The 19,119-nt window shown below is 33.9% G+C and overlaps 1 protein-coding gene across 1 annotated transcript; it reads left to right on the forward strand.

Moving 5' to 3' along the window:
- The first annotated feature begins 900 nt into the window (after nt 1–900).
- LOC112015165 (uncharacterized) lies at nt 901–18,514 on the forward strand. The gene is made up of 10 exons (XM_024047528.2): nt 901–1,084; nt 3,939–5,772; nt 5,872–6,009; nt 12,882–12,953; nt 14,174–14,215; nt 14,329–14,418; nt 16,219–16,326; nt 16,504–16,596; nt 16,749–16,828; nt 17,146–18,514. Exons 2-10 carry the CDS (start codon nt 4,171–4,173, stop codon nt 17,909–17,911), a joined length of 2,991 nt encoding a protein of 996 aa, XP_023903296.2. The 5' UTR covers nt 901–1,084; nt 3,939–4,170; the 3' UTR covers nt 17,912–18,514.
- The last annotated feature ends 605 nt before the right edge of the window (nt 18,515–19,119 follow it).

Raw genomic sequence — 19,119 nt, forward strand, 5'->3', positions numbered from 1 at the left:
GGGTGCTTAAAGACTCTTTTATTTTGTTGGGTAAAAGTTAATAATTTGCATCTATTATAATTTAGAAATTTTTTTTTAAAATTTTTTCAAACAAATAAAAATGATAAAATTTAGAAATATATATATATATATATATGCATTAAATTTAAGTTTAAACTTAAACTTGGTAGGGTGAAACTCACTCAATGTCTTCTTCCATGCTTCCAAGGACAAAAATTAAATTTTCATGTGAGTCTCTCTCTACTTCAAATCTTTAAATGTTTAATAATTTAGATTGTTCTTAATCATTGAATTGAGGTTTCACTTAAACATGATTTCAATTATTGTTTTGGATAGTTTTTAACTATTAAATTTAAGGGTTTTCCATTTAAATATATGTGATTAATTGAGTCTTAAAGTTCAATGTATTATTGAAAATAGTTTTATATATATTTTTAGGTACCTTTACTATCTTCCATTCAATTATATATATATATATACACACACACACACATACACATACGCGCGCTAGCCTTTAAGCACACGCGTGGGTGCTTAAAGACTCTTTTATTTTGTTGGGTAAAAGTTAATAATTTGCATCTATTATAATTTAGAATTTTTTTTAAAATTTTTTTCAAACAAATAAAAATAATAAAATTTAGAAATATATATATGCATTTTATGATACCTTAATCTCACACAATATGCATTCATTATATAATTTAAAAGTACAATATTCATTTATTTTAGGTAAATTAATAATAAAATTATTTACAATCGCGTAGGTATAATGCTAGTTACAAAATTAAAATAAATAAAAAATACCACAAGTAATACATATGTCAGTTAGCTAAGTTGAGGAGCGATACGAGAAGTCACCGCGGGTAACAAAAAACAAATGAGTGAATCCATATTACGAAATGCGGATAACTGAAAAAAAAAGAAATAATGGGTAGCGCTCTCTTTCCTTCTCTCTACTCTCTCTAGGTTTTCATCCCAATACAATACAATATAATACTAGTCCTACAGCAGAGGCACGCACACGGTAACTTCAACTCTGCTCTGCCATTCAACTTCGCCGCCGCCACACTTTCTCGTCCAAAAGGTACAACCCTCTAGTAGCCGCCTCATCTTTTCCCCTTCTTTTTTACTCTTTACGTGCTTATATAATTTGGTCTAGATTACCTTCCTCCATTTAATTTCCCTGAAAACTTGAGGTCCAGAATTTAAGACTAAATTGAAACGTTTCTTCCCCAAAAATAAGATTAAAAAAATATATATATGAAGGTAAAAATAATAGGCTATAGTGAACTAAGACAATGTGATTGAATGGAGGCTTTGGTTTTATTAGTTTTTGACGAAATTATGTAATTCAAATATTTTAATTACGGTTTTTTTGATAAGAAATTAGAGTATTACGTTTTGGACAAAACTTAGGTACAGTACAGTATTATTTTTCGATTATTTCCCAAGGAGAATTAAATGCAATCCAGTTATGTGTGTGAATTTAATTGGAGAACCTAATATATTAACCTAAGGAACTGTACGTGAGTTTTATCCTTACTTTTTGTTCTCCTTTACTATTAATTGGTTTCGTCTTGTGCATCAATTTAAATTGGATTTTTTTTTTTTAATTGTTGGTAGGTGTAGCATAATAAATCAATAATGTAACACGCTACGCCCATCCTTGCTAATCCGGACTTTGGTTGATTGGCCTTGGGTTTGGGGTTTTACGCACTGTACATCCATTTGTGATTTCCAACACACTGTTAGAATTTCTCTTTGATATGCTTTTTTTTTTTTTTTTGATAAGTAATAAGCTTTATTGATATAAAAAAAAGGATGCCCTAGTACACAGGTAGTGTACAGGGGTCAACAATTAAGAATAAAAATTACAAGAATCAAGAAAAACAAGAAGAGAAGAGAATGATTGGTTTCACAAAACAGACAACCAATCAAATAAAGTTCTAAAGGAAAAAAACTTGAGGTCGGGTATGGATCTCTCAACATCTTCAAAACATCTACCATTTCTTTCCTTCCAAAGACACCACATTAAGCAATGGGGAATGATTCTCCATCTACTATTTGATATGCTTGTAATTACTTTAAGTACTATGTGTTCATCATCGTGAACATAGAGTGTATTTTACTTTATCAATAAAACATCTGTTACTTATAATATATATATATATATGTGTGTGTGTGTGTGTGTACACACACACACACACACACCAGTAATAGTGTAGGTGTTGATATCATTCCTAATCCAATTCCTATGTCTTTGATAGGCAACCCTTTGTATAAAGAGAATGAGTGTGAAGTTGTATTGTGTCAAGATATTGATGGGTGAGGGGTTAGTGATATTGGAAATGCAGTGTATTGTATAATAGAGTTGGTGATATTTTATTTATTTTATGTATGGCGATTCTTCTTTTGAAAGATATTTTCCTTGACCTGAAGTGCTCTGTTGGAATCCTTCTATTTTTCCTGTGCTTTTCTGGATTGGGAATTGCAATCCTAATTCCCTTTCTAGTTGAGGTGAAGATAAAATGTCTAGGAAATTATTAGCACGGTCTGGAAAATTTGAGGTTTAGTTGTTTTATGATGTATTGAGAGGGCTTTTCCTTTCATATGGACGATAGCATTGGAAAAGATTTAAACAGTAGAGTAGACAATCTTTGAAAGAAGAACTTGTGCAAAAGTAGTGAGGCGTCAGTTTATCATTTTTTACTACATTGGATGGTGGTAAGATAGTTTTGGTGGTTTGTGTTTTGTCTTTTTGGTGATTCCAAATAACGTGATTTAGTTTTTTGCATGTTGGCAAGGGAATTTGGTAGCTGTAAGAGTAGAAGAATTTGGAATGCTGTTCCCTTGTGGGTAATGTGGACAATCTAGAGAGAGTAGTATAAATTTTGTTGGAATTGGACTTCCTCAGCATTTTTTTTTTAAATTCTTGAATTCATTGTATGATTGGATGACTGCTTGAGGCAGTATACATCCCGTTTCCATTTTTTTTAAAGATCTTTTGAATTTTGACTTGTAGTTTCTTTAAGAATACCTTTTATATTCTCCATGTATTTGATTTCTCTCTCCTTTTTAATAAGGTCATTTTTTTTCTTATAAAAAAGTATTTTTTTAAGAAATGAAACCTTTACTATGGAGTGAATATGGAGATTCTAGCCTATTCATACGTAGTTATTTCCTACCAGCATTGAAGTGCATGGTGTATACATGTTCCTTGAACAGTTGTGTTTTTTACAAGGACTTCTGCAATGGGTTAAATTTTAACTATAGATAAATTCATCAAGAGGAGAGTTATTTTTGTGGATTATTGTAATATGTGCAAAAATTATAGTGAAATAGTTGATCGTCTTTGCTGTTTGGTGTGAGAGGATTGTAGTCTCTAGCTATTTCCCTATTTGAAGTTTAGTGGGTTATTCCAAGAAAGTTAGTGAGCTGCTTGCTTGTTGGGAAAAAAAAATTTGCTCGTCAAAGAAATTGTGCTATTTAGAATGATACAGTGCATTGACTTATGTGGACTTTTGAAGGGAGTGGAATAGTCTGTTTTCAATGGCATTGATCACCACTTCTCATCGATTAAGTCTTGAATTTCTGAAGTCCCTGTACAATTGAACATCTGCAACAGGCAGTGTCCTTTCCAATTCTTCATCTTCTATTTTCTGAATGCTCCTGATTTTATGAACTTTAGATCGTTATTCATTATTGATACTGTTGTTCATGCTCTGCCTAGTTGAATGTCTCTTTTTTCAACAGCTGTATTTAGGTCTAGGATGAATTTTAGATTATCTATACTTTACATGGCTAGCTGATTGATTCACCAGTGGCTTTAAATTATTTGAGATCTCCTTTGATGATTTCACAGTTTCTTTTACCTCTTTCGATTATTTCATGGTCTAGAACTTGATTGTAATTATTTGAACCACCTTGTTCTGTTACAGTATTTAGAATGGCTGGAGCTTGTTGAAGTTGTGTGGATCAGTAGCTGAAAATAACCTTGACATGGACAATGGGCTGTTTTTTTCTTGGGGTTGCTCTGATTTTCACTTAGAGACGGCCTAAAAGTACTCAAATTTTCAGGACCTGACCTTTAGGTTACCTTTAATATTTGGTTACTGGGCTGAACATACTCCAAACTCTATTAGAGTACTGGAATCTTTTTATCGCAGGAAGATGAACAGATCTAGTCGGAAGAAGAACAGATCTAGTCGGCTAAATGAAAAGCATGATAAAAGTAGTAGGCATTCCCTGTGTGAGTATGATGAAGAAAGTGCTGCTCGGACAAGGCCTTTCAGCTTTGACGAGATTATGCTTAGAAGGGAAAACAAGTTGTTGTCTGAAAATGTGAAAGAGGGAACCTTTGAATCAGGGAACATATTATTAAAGGAAGAAACTGTTGAGAATGTTTCTGATGCTTTTGAATCTGAAAGGGGTTACAAACATAATAATGATTCTTCTCCTGTCATGGAAAAGCATGTATCTGAGAAATTAGTGAAGGCAGGTTCCAGAAAGAAAGAAGAGAATAGTTCTATGAAGGAAGATGCTTTAGTTAAGAGAAAGGACAGAGAAAGTTGTGTGTCAAATACCGAATTGAAGGATAAAGACAACAAAGATATGAGCTATAAGGATAAACTAGGAAGAAACAACCACCAAAAACATGTTAGGAGAAAAAATGATGAGTGGTCAACTGATGATTCTGAAAATGAACCTGAAAAGAAGCACTCTAGAGATTTGGCTGATAGGGATAGACATGCAGAAAGAAGTAGGGAAGACCTTGAAAGAGGAAGCAAGAGAAAATACAGAAATGGAGTTGATGAGACTAATAGAGACCGGAATACTGCAAAGAAACATGACCCAAGGAAACAACATGATTTAGATATTCCAGATAGAAAAGAGAGGAAGGAGTCATCAAAATCACTTTATGAAGAATCAAGGAAAAGGAGACGGTCAAGGAGTAGAGAACGTGAGGACAGAAATAAGAGGTCAATTTCACCATCAACACGTGAAGAGTCAAGGAAAAGGAGATGGTCAAGGAGTAGAGAACGTGAGGACAGAAATAAGAGGTCAATTTCACTATCAACACGTGAAGAGTCAAGGAAAAGGAGACGGTCAAGGAGTAGAGAACGTGAAGACAAAAATAGAAGGTCCATTTCACCATCAACAAGGGCACACAAGCATAATTCTCACCATGGTGGGGAGCACAGAGAGTTGTCCTCACATTCTCTTAGAGATAGGTCCGGACGACAACATTCAGATATTGACAGGAACAGAGTGTCAAGTAATGGCTCGAGTAGCCATTATCGGCGACATAGTGGATACACAAGTGGACTTGGTGGCTATTCACCAAGGAAGAGAAAAACTGAGGCTGCTATTAAGACTCCTTCCCCATATGGTCGTTCACCAGAGAAGAAAAGTGCTGGGTGGGATCTCCCACCAGTTGGAACAGCTGCTGTTGTTTCTGGTTCAGATCGTTCGAATTTTCAGTCATCAAAGCAGGATGTAGCCTCAACTGGAAATGAGATGGTCAATGCTGTTTCTGCTGCTTCCACTACAGTGAAGTCTCTTTCTACGGTGTCTAACTCTTTCTTATCAAAGAAGAATTACTCATTTGACTCTGTTCAACTAACACAAGCTACTCGGCCTATGAGGAGGCTTTATGTAGAAAATATACCAGCTTCTGCCTCGGAGAAAGCTGTAGTGGAATGCTTTAATAAGTTTTTACTGGCTTCTGGTGTTAATCATATCCAAGAACCCCAGCCATGTATCAATTGTATTGTAAGTGTCCATTTTTTGGGGTAATATCACACTTCATTCTTTTCATGCAGGTTGGTATGATTTAAAGAACTTTGAATGCCTTGCCATATTTAATTGCAGATGTATAAAGAGAAGGGCCAGGCGCTTGTAGAATTTCTTACACCTGAGGATGCTTTGGCAGCCCTTTCTTTTGATGGCAGTTCCTTCTCTGGCTCCATTCTCAAAGTCAGACGCCCTAAAGACTTTGTTGAAGTGGCAGTAAGAATGACTATCCTAACCATCTCCTTTTTCATCTTCTTTATTGCCTTATATTGTTTTTAATGTTGCTTTTTTTATTTATTTGTTATTTATATCTTATCTGTTGAATGTATGAAGTTTATATTCTTTTAGTTTATTATTTTCTTTTAAAAGTAATTGGGAATCTGTTGAATCTTAGAAGCTTGTTAATCATTTCTATTTGCATGTAAGATGTAGGATCTTTGACTTAATATATTGCTTTATGGTTTTGCATGGAAGTGTTTACTTCATTAGTGTGATTTGTCAAATGTTCTGGATAAAGTGTGGTTATTTTGGCCAAAATATGTCTTGTGGCTGGTTATGTGAGCTATATTGGAGTTATCTTATTTGTGAATCTACATTTCCACATCCTCTAATTAAGAGCATGCCAGTTTTTAACTCAATCAAAGTAAGAATGAGGTGTGACCTACTGTTGATGGTTGAAATTTTGAACTTAAATTGGTGCAATGAAAGGCAAGAAAAGCCATTTTAATAGCCAAGTTCATTTCTGATTTTAAAACAGGCATGACCTCAGGATGGCCAAAAGTTTAAAACTGAGCCAAACCCCCAGGTGTTTGGATGTTTGCTGTGGGTTGTTAGGAGGCAATATCTAATCAATCAACCTTGATCTTAACCCAAACTAGCTTGGAGCTTGGTAGAAGGGGCCAAAAGCTAATTGTAAGCCTACAGCCTTGGAAGTGAATACTATGCGTTAGGTTTTTAATCTGGCTTGTCATCCTGAGTCTTTAGTGTGACTGACAATGCTCTCTCAAATAGCTTGGAAAATGGTTGGAATGGGGCTGGATAGGGGCTGAATAGGAATTAATTACAGACATGACTCTTTCATTTTTCAAATAAAAAAACAATTACAGACATGACTCTTTCTTGTTTCTAGCCAAGATTTCGGCTGGAATATTGGGTGGTAAAGAGCCGCTTTTTCCTGCTTGTTACTAATTAAAAGATACATTTATTTAACTTATCATTTGTAAAACAAAGATTTAACTTTCAGAAGCTGAGTGGAAAGCTGTGGAAGTATGTCGGTTATGAAAAATATCTAATAGCAAAGTATTTTTTGTGCATTACATTATGAATATTTGCCATGATGGAAATCAAAGTTTATTCATGAAATAAGTTCTTTAAAAGGAAAATGATTTGGAATCTAGGGCTTGAAAATTTTCATGAGTAGTTTCAATTTTACCCCATATGACATTAATCATCACTTCTATTAGTAGGTTTATTAGATGTACTGCCTTGTTGGAATGGTCTCATTGATGTGGAGCAATTCTACTATTTATTAATTTCCCATATGAATTTGTAACCTTTTCCTTTAAATATATTATATATTATTCATTATGACCCCCATGGGGCATTGACTGGGCCATGCCTAATGAAATGGAGTCACTATGAATCTCCCACTCCCTTTCTCCTTGGGGTTACTTATTATAAAAAAAGAGGGAAAATTGCACTTTTGCCCCTTGAGTATATGGCAAGTGCAATCTCCCCCCATTAATTTAATACGTAAAAATGTCCCCTCTTATCTTTTTGTAATGAGAACTTCACGCCTTATGTTAGTATTTTTCATCAAATTAATGGAATATTATTTATTTATTAATTTTTAAATGAGTATGAACCAACATGTTTGTGACCTTATTACCCTCCAATAACAAACACATCACATGCACAATGATGACCCTTCAAATTGCATATGATATGTTTGCTATTGGAGGGTATTAAGGTCATGAACTTGTAGGTCTAGATACATTCTTAAAAAAAGTATGAATTTTATGTTAATTTGATGGAAAATAGTAATGGGTGTGGGTAAAGTGCTCATTACGAAAAGATATGTGGGGGTGCTTATACCTTATAAACTAAAAAGGGGGACATTGCAACTTCCCTATACTTAAAGGGAGAAAAAGGTGGAATTACTTTCCAAAAATTATGCGTTATTGTTTGCGTGTAGAAGGGTTTTCAACAACTCAACAATGTTCAGTTTGCATACAAAGTAAATAATAGTCTAACCATCTAGTGGTAATGCATTTGCACCACATGTTACATTAAGGCTGTCAATGTTAATTAATAGTGATGAATTGCTTAGGGAAACCATTGACTAGAAATAGTTTTTATCACTGCCTTTTTTTACTATTTTTGTAACTCCATGACCAATTTGCGGTGGTTGGACTTGAGCAGGAATGTGCACTATGTATCTGATCGGAACCATACGCTACTTTGAGGTTCTAGCCTCAAGTGTCAGTAAAATATTTTCTTACAAACAAGCTCAAAATAAGTTTCATTAGATAAAAAACTGTTTAATGCTAATTGTTGTTTATATCATTATGGAATTGTAAGTCCTATACTTACCAAAATTTATCCCCAAAAAAAAGTCCAATACTTACCAAAAAAGAATTCAGTCCTATGAGCTTATTTGTTAGAAAGAGAAAGTTACTTTGACTAAATTTGTTGTGCAAATTCATTTTTGGGCCAGTGGTGTATAAGCTGAAATCCCAGGCCTCACTGCCCTCAACCTCCCTTATAATATAGCCTTTCTTTTGTAACTTCTTTACTGTGGCCTTGGTGTGTCTGGGCAATTAAAGTTCAGGATCAGAATGTCATGTATAGGGTTAGCTTCATTTTCTCTGTATCTTATTCCTTAGGAGACAAAAGGAAAAATTCCAAGAAAGCTTAATTTTGGAACTTTAATGAAACAAAGGTCTCTCCCCATCTCCCTCTCTCCATTCTGAATGAATGTGTAGAAGATGGACACATAGATTACACTAGATGGGCAAGGCCATCCAATGTACATGATGGTACATCAATTGTACGTGAAAATGCTGAAGGCTATTTCAATAGCAATACAATACTGAGTATTGGCCTTTGATGGGGTTGGGGTAATCACTAATCCTTGAAACTATTGAAGGGTCCTGTCATTGTGAATTTCTATGTGATACATCTTTAATTTTGATAGGTTCCTTATTTATGCTTGCACCTTGGAAGCAAATTGCGATTGCTTGTCACACTTAACACCAGGAACTGTTTTGTATCTTCAAGAGTTTTCTATTGCACATCGAATGATCTATTTGTCCCATTACGTGAGTTATTTTCTGACTGCCATGTTGGAATCTCTTAAATAGGGTGTTTATGTTGCGTATGTCGTAATTCACATTCAGGATGGTGATGAAGCTGACTCCTAAATAAGAAGATTTCCAGGTGTAGTGACAAATTTGATGTGCTTGCAGTTTTTTCTTTTCTGGATGGTTGGGGTCATTGATCGAGGCTCTTAGAGTAGTAGATTTTATATGACATGTGATACAACGTTTAACTTATTTGGCGTTCAAATTTTTAGATGCTGTGAGATGTAGTTCTTGTAGGATGTCTGCTCTCATTCTCAGTGGAAGTATCTGCAGTTTGAATTTTCTTATTGCTGTATTTGACCTGGCAATATTACTTTTTTCTAACACCAGAACTTTTTTTAATAAGTAGATAAGTATTTTATTGTTACAAAATGTTTTTTGAACACCAGTTATTGTTATGCACTAATAAGTTATCATCTTTTTTAACAGTTAGCATATTGCTACATCCCAAGTTATATAAGTTGACCTCCCTCTTGTCTTGTAATTCTCTTTTTTTTTTTTTTTTTTTTTTTTTTTTTTTTTTTTTTTTTTTTATTCCTCTACACATGGCTTTTTTTTTTTTTTTTTTTTTCTTTTTTTTCTTTTTCTTTTTTATATTCCTCTACACATGGCACAAGAAACTTAAAATAAGAAATGATCTCCTTTGTTTGTATAGTTGTGCATATTAATGGGTTGGACTAGTTTTATGATGACACCCTTTTCAGTTTTCATCACATTATGTGTTTAAGATGAAGAGATGGAAAGTGATCGACAGTTTTATGTTTAATGAAGTCTTACACTACCTACATAAGACTGTCTAAATGAACCATTCTGTGTTTAACTTTGTGTAGCTTTGTTTATTATTTATAAATGAATTAATTGCAGGCCTTTCTTTTCTCACAACCCCTGTTTTAATTCTAGGTGGGATTTCTCATGTTTTTGTACTGCTTTCAATTTGAACCAGATCACTTGTCCTTATTAGTTTTATCTTCTGTATTTGTTGTGTGCTTGCATGTGAACAAACTATCTTGACCAAATATCTTTATTTTCCTTATTTGGTTTTTCTTCAATCCTCTCATAAATGCATTGAAGCAACCTTCTTTTATTGACTTTAGCCCTCTATAACCTCTAGCAAGGCCTTTTATAGGGCTGTAAGTCTTCACTTAACAAAGCATATTGTAGCCAATGTGGTTTATATGAGGTGAAGTGCCTCAATATTGTGGATGATGCTTAAACCTAGACCAAGAAATGCGATTCCTTCTTCTGGTAACTTGAGATGCATTGGTGGTCTCTCCAGTCTTATGTTTGTTTTGGACTTTTGGTGTCATTATTTATTCCTTATTCTCACCCTTAACCCATAATCTATTTTCTAACCCAAGTCTAATACTATCTAACCAGAATCTGGGAAGGGATAAAAGATGGATAAAAAAGGAAAAAAAGAGTTTAAAAAGCAGTAAAAGAAAAAAAAGGGGAAAAAAAAAAATTAAAAAGAGATTTCTTAAGTTTGTGATTTTTCAGTTTTAAAAAAAGAAAAAAACCCCACTTGAGTCTCTTCAGATACTCATTTGTACTCCCTCTGTCCTGAAAGCAAAGATATAGTTGGTGCGGGTATGTTTCTCATAGCAGACATATGAAGGTGGCCTTTTATGTTAGAGAAGTCATTCCCATATCTGTAAACTTCAGTGAAGAAGATTCACATCAAAATAATTATATTGCTTATAGACATGTATATGGAGCAAATTGCACTGTTCAGAAAATGTTATGAAAAGGACAGCTTTCCCGTAGTTATGCTCAGACTATGTATTGATTGTGTAGTATATTGACTTGAGTATAGGTATAGAGAAGTAACAGTCATAACTGTATAAGTTAATCTTGGATGTTGTGGGTCATAAATTCATGAACTCACCCTCCATCGCATTATTGTGATGGAGGAAGTGCATTTGACCCTAAGAAACATCAAAAGAGCCCTACATGTCTGTAATACATGAGCATGCCTGGGACATAGTTGCATGCATGCGTTACTGGCAAAAAAATTAAAATTTTGGACATGTTTTAGGCATGTTGGAGACGTTGTAGCAACACGGTCTAGACACAATGGGAGTAAAAAAAAGAAAAAAGAAAAAAGATGACTTTTGACAACTTGCCACAATCAAAGCCATTGATGAAGCTTCAAAAGCCATAATGATTCTCTCTCTCTCTCTCTGGAACAGCCAAATAGTCTTATCTCTTGCTCTTCCTCCCTTGATCTACATTCATCAAAGAATATCTACACACATTGAAGCAGATCGAGGCACATTGACACTACTTTTAGTTCATCAGCCTCACTCTTTGTCTCGACCAATTGGGGCTTTAGTTGTTTGGGTGCTCTTGAAACCTCTCTCTATAAGAAGATAAGAACCTGTTTTCTGAACATTTTTTTTTTCTTTTTTGGTAGAAAGACACGACTTAATAGATTAAATGCAAACCATTCTTTTACAAAAACGCTTGGCATTGTCAAAAGTCAGCAAATTCTCCACCACAATTTTTTTTTTTTGAATGATGTTGTTGATTTTAATTATTATCTTTTTTATTTTATATATATATATATATTGGCTAAAACACTCGGTTATTCTGTTACTCTTAAGGTTAGTAGAGTGCTTAGTTGCATTTTTTAATTATTAACTAAAGAAAATGTAAAACATTCCTAGAATATATACTATATAATAATTACTCCACCATCCCAAATTGTTAGTCCTTTTTTCATTTTGGGACGTCCCAAAATGAAGTCATCTTTGAAAAGTCAATAAATAATTTCCTAACATACCTTTTACGTTATTGAAAAAGTCAATGCCCCTCTTTCACAAAAATTTAAATTAAAGTGGGTGGTTTTGGGAACTTGTACCTTTTTATATAAAAAACAAAGCATTAAATGATATTCCCTTAAAAAGTTGGTTTTTCTAAACATGCCTAACAATATGAGATGGAGGGAGTAATTAATACTGTGTCATGTCTTAATTTTTAAAGAATTACCTTGTTGCTATGTCCTATGTCGTGTTGTGTTTGTGCTTTTTAGGTTCGAACTAAAGCTCGTTGGATTATATGATAATAATTATTGCTTTATTCCCATATTGCTTATTGGTTGGAATATTTCAATGTTCATTTGGTTTTGGATAATGCATTTTGGTGTTTAGCGCATTCATAGTTCAAGTGACAATTGGTCTAAAATATCCACACTTTCAGTTGCCAATAATTAATTTAACCTTGATAACATTTTTGTGGTTTCTATTCTTGTTGGATAAAATCTGAAATACATGGGACAATTAATTCACTCATACTATTGATTCTGTGTTAGGGAGATGGGAGGTCCTAAAATAAAGATTTCAGATTTTAAACTTGGCCCACTGTTACCTTTTACCGTTTCATTTCAAATTTTAGAGTTCATTCATGACATTTTATCATGGAACCCCATGAGATTACCATACTAGTGCCTTTTTTTGTTTATTTTTTATTATTTATTTAATAGTAAATATCTAAAAATTTTGTTGTAGTTTTAGATTCTATGGCTTCCTATTATCTTCTTTTTCTTTTCATTTTTTTTTTTTATATTATTAGCAAGATTTACTGTGATATGATTAAGTTATTCTATGCCATACAAAGATGCTATTATTGGTTCAACTAGCACTTTCTACCACTGCTTTGCAGTTTCTGAGGTATATTGTGGTTACTATCCATGTAGCAGGTTTTCAGACAGTTGCTATTTTCATGCAGACTGGTGATCTGGAGAAATCAGTGGCTGCAGTTGATTCAATAAGTGATATCGTGGAGGATTCACCTAACAAGGTATGTATATGAAGCTTGTAATTTCAATATAACAATGTTTACATTAAGAGTCAACTGTAAAGTTATGCATACATAAGTTACTCTGTATAATTTCAGTGCTTAGTGGTTAATTCACTCTCTTTTAGGGTATCTTTTATTTCATATCCTGGTTGGATGTATCTTTTGGTGTAAACTAGATTCTCATTGGTGAGCTACCCTACTACAAGTGGGCACAAAACAGAATAGGAATTCATTGGAGTCATTCCGTCAAGTGTTATCTGTAGAGTGAATTCCCATAAGCGTATATATTAGTACGAATTACTAGATATCCATACTACTTTACTTCCATTGAATCTTTTAAAACATTGAGCTCAAACTAAATTGAGGATTTTTCTATCATTTTATAACCCTATTGTGGTGAATATTTTCTGGCACATCCGCACGCGTATGCAATGTTGAATTCTATGTATATATGTGATAACTTGATGTATGGGAAGACACCCCTATACATTGTTACCTGCTTTATATCACATAGTCCAGCTTCCATATACCAAGTGGACTAATAGTAAACTTTAGTTTATATGCAATGGAGTTGCAGTACGTAGTTTCATACAGAAGTGATGTAACTTTTAATGTCTTCATTGTATAATAGCAAACTTCCATTTTCCTTCTTGGTTTTACCTTTTTGTGTATTTCTTTTTGTTTTTAATTTACCTATAAAATTTTTTACCATGTTAAATTGTTAACATATTTCCATATATATTCACTTTGAAAAGATTCCTTATTCCTGATTATGTAATGCTTTGAGTTGGATATATATATTCTCTTTGATTATGTATTTCTAGGGTCACATAATTGTTGCAGAATGTTCTTGTGTTTGTTGTAATTGCCCAAGGTGTCATGTATGTTTTACTCGAACAGACTTCTTCCCTGTGATTCAAAGGTTCATGTATTTTCTTTACCTCTCTTTATTCACATATATAATTATACTTTAATGAGGGTCGTCATCAATATCAATAGATGTGGGAAGTGTTTACAGCATTACCAGCTGTCAGAAGTATGCTGAGGTTTTTTGTTGACATGATATAGATATTCTAGAGCTTCAAGAGAGATTGCATATCTGAATCTTTAGGATTTCTCTTTGTATTTTATATAGCTTATTTTTTTTGTTTCATGGTGTTCCCTTATTAACTTTGTGGTTGTGTATGTTATTATCCTCTTTCTATGCTCTGTCTCTGCAGATATTCATTGGTGGAATTTCAAAGTTTATTTCATCAAAAATGGTAATATTTTTCAATTTTATTATTATTATTATTGTTGTTGTTGTTGTTGTTATTATTATTATCCTTTGTAAGTGGATATCTTTAGTGACTAGGCTTTTTATTCTGCTTTCCAGCTTATGGAGATCGTAAGTGTCTTTGGACCTTTGAAGGCCTACCACTTTGAGGTCAACGAAGAGCTCAGCGAGTGCTGTGCTTTTCTTGAGGTAATACAGCAGTCTGTACCTCTATACTTTTGTTGCTAATAAATTCTGTCTAATAAGATGTTAAAGCAGCGATTGCTTTCACAACTTTTTCTTTTTTTCTCATTTTGAATGAGATTTTTATGTCATTGTGGGGTATGGCAGATGTGCTATAGATAATACATTTTTAAACAAGATTCTCATAATCTAAATTTCGATCTTGATGATTGCTTATCTATCTATTTAATACAAAGTCTAGTATTTATTATGATATTGTAACTCTTGTGAGGTACCTGATATTTTCAATAAGCTTGAGAACCTTTCTTCTATTTGTAACATGAACAAGTTACATATATTAAATTACCATCACCCTAGCACCATACAACTTTGTTATAAAAATTGGCTCAATCTCGCCCTTCCATATCTTGAATCCTATCAAATATAGTCTTGCTCCATAAAAATTCTTCCTAATCACAATCAAATCTTTTTTCTCTTCATAAAAATAAAGATTCTCATGATTCAACATTATGTCAATAGAAAATTATTAAAAATCACATCTTTCCAAGTAAAATGATTCAAATCAGCATGTTTATGTAAACCTTCCATTTTTAAAAGAAAACCAGTAAGACTTGCATCGAATACTTGCCAAAAGCCTTTTAGCTCAACTGCCACCTCTTGTTGTTTCCAACAAACACATCCATGTTCAATCCCTCCACTACCAGTTATTGAATCATCAGAGGACTTGCATCGGTTGCTATATGAAAAAGATTTTGTTCTGATACCACTTGATACAGTGAGGAGAACTTGATATGGTGTAAAAGAAGGGTCTGTGAAGAAATTTCCAGCAATAAAACAAGATTACAGCTAGAGGAAGAAAATGGGATTGAAACACTAAAACATCGATCTCTCAGCTCAAAGAGCCCAAGAAATATTTAAATATGGAATTTTATAAGTTATATAAGAAAATGTGGTCTATAATGACTTAAAAGAGGTTATGAAGTTTCATAGGTTAGATAAGAAAGGCTGTCTATAATGACTCAAAAGAGGTTATTTATAATAGCTTTTAGTAACTCTAGAATCCTAACTCTTCATCTCACATATAACTATTAAATCCTAAGCATCTTCTTCATCAAAAGTCACATATTAGTAACATTTCCTTTTAAAACAGTCAATGTATAATAATTAATTAAACATAACATAGAAAAATAAAAGACAATAAACTAAGGGGCATTTTTTTTTCCCCTTTGGGCTTAAATTCTCTTACATTACACTGTCTGGTTACTATAATAATCACTCCCAAAATAATCATTTTGATCTTATTTGTGTTCTGCCTATGTAACGAGAATACTTCACTTATGTGGTGTTAGACACTGACGTGCATGCTTTTTGGAGACATTTTTAGTTGCATATCCTGCATTCAAGCGTTTTATTTTATTATTATTATTATTTTCTAATCTTTTAAGTTGAGTTGGCTATGGTTTTCACATTGTTGGACACCAATGCCTATATTGACTTAACGTGCTTGGTCTTTACTTTGGTCATTTGTTGGAAAGTCTGATGAAGGAACAATCTAAATTTTATATCATTGTATTTAAGCTTAGTTAGCTCTTATTCAATTGAGTCTATTTTAGTCAAGTCTATAAATATCAATTTTTTTGCAACAGACAAATATTTTGTTGGATTTATCAGGATCACTTAGAAATTTGATGTATGTGTCTAAGTGAAATCTTGAATGTTAGATTCTCTTCAGCTTTCCTTATTTGAGTGAAACTACCTTTTCTTCTGACCTTTTGGGTGTCTTCTAACTTTTGTATACTCTATCAGTATGTAGATCAATCAGTTACTCCCAAAGCTTGTGCTGGTTTGAATGGAATGAAGTTGGGAGGGCGAGTACTTACAGTAGTTCCAGCTATTCCTGATGCATTGTTTCTGGTAATAAACATCACCCTGTTCCTTCTATCAAAAAATTAATTGAGATGCAACACAATCCTAATTATTTTTTGGGTGGGTATGTGGACTATGCAATGGGAGGTAGCCTACTCCCATTTTATTATCTGTTATAACGTTTTTATGGAGATGTATACTGACCTAGAGAATAACATCTGGCAGGAAAATGGTGGGAATTCTATTTGCTATGGGATCCCCGAGCATGCAAAGCCACTTCTCAAACAGCCCACAGAAGTTCTAAAGCTTAAAAATGTGGTAGGGTTTCTGCAGTATGGTTTACTTTTTTTCTACTCTTGGGACGTGGGGGGGGGGGGGGGTGTTAATTTATATATTATCATGAATCTTCTAAATATTCTAATAATATTTACTTTGTCAATCTAATCTTCTTTTTTTCCTATGTGAATTAGTTCAATCCTGAGAGTCTGTTATTGCTGCCCGAGCCAGAAGTTGAAGAAGTTCTTGAAGATATACGGTTGGAGTGTACAAGGTCCTGATAAAACTGTTTTCCATTTTTATAAGGCCTGTTTGGTTCCCCCTCTCCCTCCCCCAGGAAATTTTTTCCGAGAACTACTTTTCAAAAGCCAATTTTCAGATAACATCTAAATGATGTTGACTTCTGTTTTTTGTTCTCAGTTTATGATAAACAAAGGGTTGAAATTTATTAATTTAAATTAATTTTTTAAATTTATTATTATATTATTCTACTAATTTAACAATGTTTCAGAATTTTCTTTACAACCAAACAGGCCCTTACTCTTTTGTGTTTTTAGATAGACTCATATTTACATAAGATAAATCCTGCAGGTTTGGCACTGTGAAATCTGTTAAAGTTGTCAAGCAGAGCAACAGTCACATGAGCACCTCGGGGACATTTGAAGTTATTGACAATGGGGAATCTGATGGGGCTTGGCAAGATTTATCTCATGATGATGAAAAAACAGAAACAGAAACTTCAGGAAAAGATGATGACCATGATACTGGGAAAATTAGTGAGGCAGACTTTCTTGGTGATATCAAAGAACTCAAAGAAGATGAAATAATTTTGAGAAGAACTTGCTTCAATGATGACGGACCTGCCAATGATAATGGAGAGAACAAGTCCTGCCAAATGGGTCTGCTTGATAGTAACGTGGTTGTTGAGGACTATGAGAACATATCAGATGGTGTTCCTGAAGAACTCGCTAACCAGCTGAACAGTCAGAATCAATCGGATTGTCATGATGAAAAGGTTGCTGATATTATTGAAGCGAAGGACATTAGCTTGGAAAACAATTTGATGGTTGAAGATCAGTCAACTTTGGGGGAAGCTGATAATAAGTTACAGGAAGCTTATGTTGGAATGGATGGTATTGTGGCTACTGAATCAGCTGCTGCTGAGAGGGGTGCGAACGAGGAACAGGATTGTGATCTTGGACATGTATTTGAGCTGGGGTGTGTTTTTGTGGAGTATGGAAGAACAGAAGCCTCTTGTGTGGCAGCACATTGTTTGCATGGACGCCTTTTTGATGACCGGATTGTGACAGTGGAGTTTGTTGCTCTTGATCTTTACCGGGTGAGGTTTCCAAAATGAATATGTTTGGACAACTGCAATTGGTGAGACTACTGGGTACAATGTCTTGTCTCTTCAACCAGTGGAAGATGAATCTGACTTCTGGGTCCTCAGCACACATTTGGTATTGATTACTTTATGTGGCAGGGCTCAGTCATGTTAATTTCAAAATTTTGGATCCAAATATATATGTTTTAGTTTTTTGCCCATGATGCACACTGTGTATTGGCGCATGGATGCAGAAATCTTACGAAATTGCTTCATATTGGCTGTGTAGTGAGGAGCTTGGCTTTAGCTAATCACCAAGCACTTCACTGGATACTGCTTGAGCTCTGAGATTATTTGTCTGAATGTCTCTGTTACTGTATACAAAGGATGATGATGGGAAGGGTACGGGCTACTGATCTAAATGGTATTTAGGTGCTGCTTACTCAATGTACTAACTTCATTCCTAGAGCTAATTTTTTTTCCCTTAGATTTGTTTAGCTTGGTTTATGTCCCATGGACAATCTTATGTCAATTTCTTAATGCTCTTGGAAATTTAAAATGGATTCATGCACCGAGTTGAGCCAATGGTCCATTTTGCTTGGTTATAGATTATTTATTTAATTTGTTTTCTAGGTTGCTTCTGGGCAAGTTGAAATTCTCTTCCTCTGATTTACCAATTACCACTTGAGCTGAGAACCAGATGCTGTGGGAGAGATTTGATGGATTGGTCTAGCTTGCTGTTCCTATGTTTAAAATTAAAATTGTATACGCAAAACCTGTGCATTGCCATATACTCTATAGCTCAGATTGAAACCATCCGATCAAATGATGGCGGAAAATCTCTCCATTGATTTGGACCAGAAACCGTCACAGTATCTCATAGCAAATAATTGAGTTTCCCAATTGCAGTGGTTTTACTTCAAATCGGACTTTTAAGTTTTTGTTTATTGCGATACTTGACAACTTCTCGCCACCCTACTTATAATCAATAATTATTGTGGATCATTTAGGGTCTGTTTGGATAAAACTTATTTTTACTAAAAATTGAAGGCACTATAGCAAAATAATTTTTAAATATATGAATAGTGTTGTAAGACTCATTTTTAATAAAAAATTTGTTGAAAAGTAAAGTTTGTAGGTCCTGTGAACAATGCACGGGACTCACGGGTGTGATGAGAAGGGGCTGAAAAGTCAAATATATATGGCTACTGTTTATGAACAGTAACATAAACAGTGAAATT

Source organism: Quercus suber, unplaced genomic scaffold, assembly GCF_002906115.3.
Source record: "Quercus suber isolate HL8 unplaced genomic scaffold, Cork oak 2.0 scaffold_387, whole genome shotgun sequence".
In the NCBI taxonomy this organism is placed as follows: Eukaryota; Viridiplantae; Streptophyta; class Magnoliopsida; order Fagales; family Fagaceae; genus Quercus; species Quercus suber.

Coding starts and splice junctions, on each gene's coding strand:
- LOC112015165 (XM_024047528.2), top strand. CDS start 4,171: ATGAACAGATCTAGTCGGAAGAAGAACAGATCTAGTCGGCTAAATGAA. Junction 6,010..12,881: donor AAGACTTTGTTGAAGTGGCA/GTAAGAATGACT, acceptor ATTTTCATGCAG/ACTGGTGATCTGGAGAAATC. Junction 14,216..14,328: donor AGTTTATTTCATCAAAAATG/GTAATATTTTTC, acceptor TCTGCTTTCCAG/CTTATGGAGATCGTAAGTGT.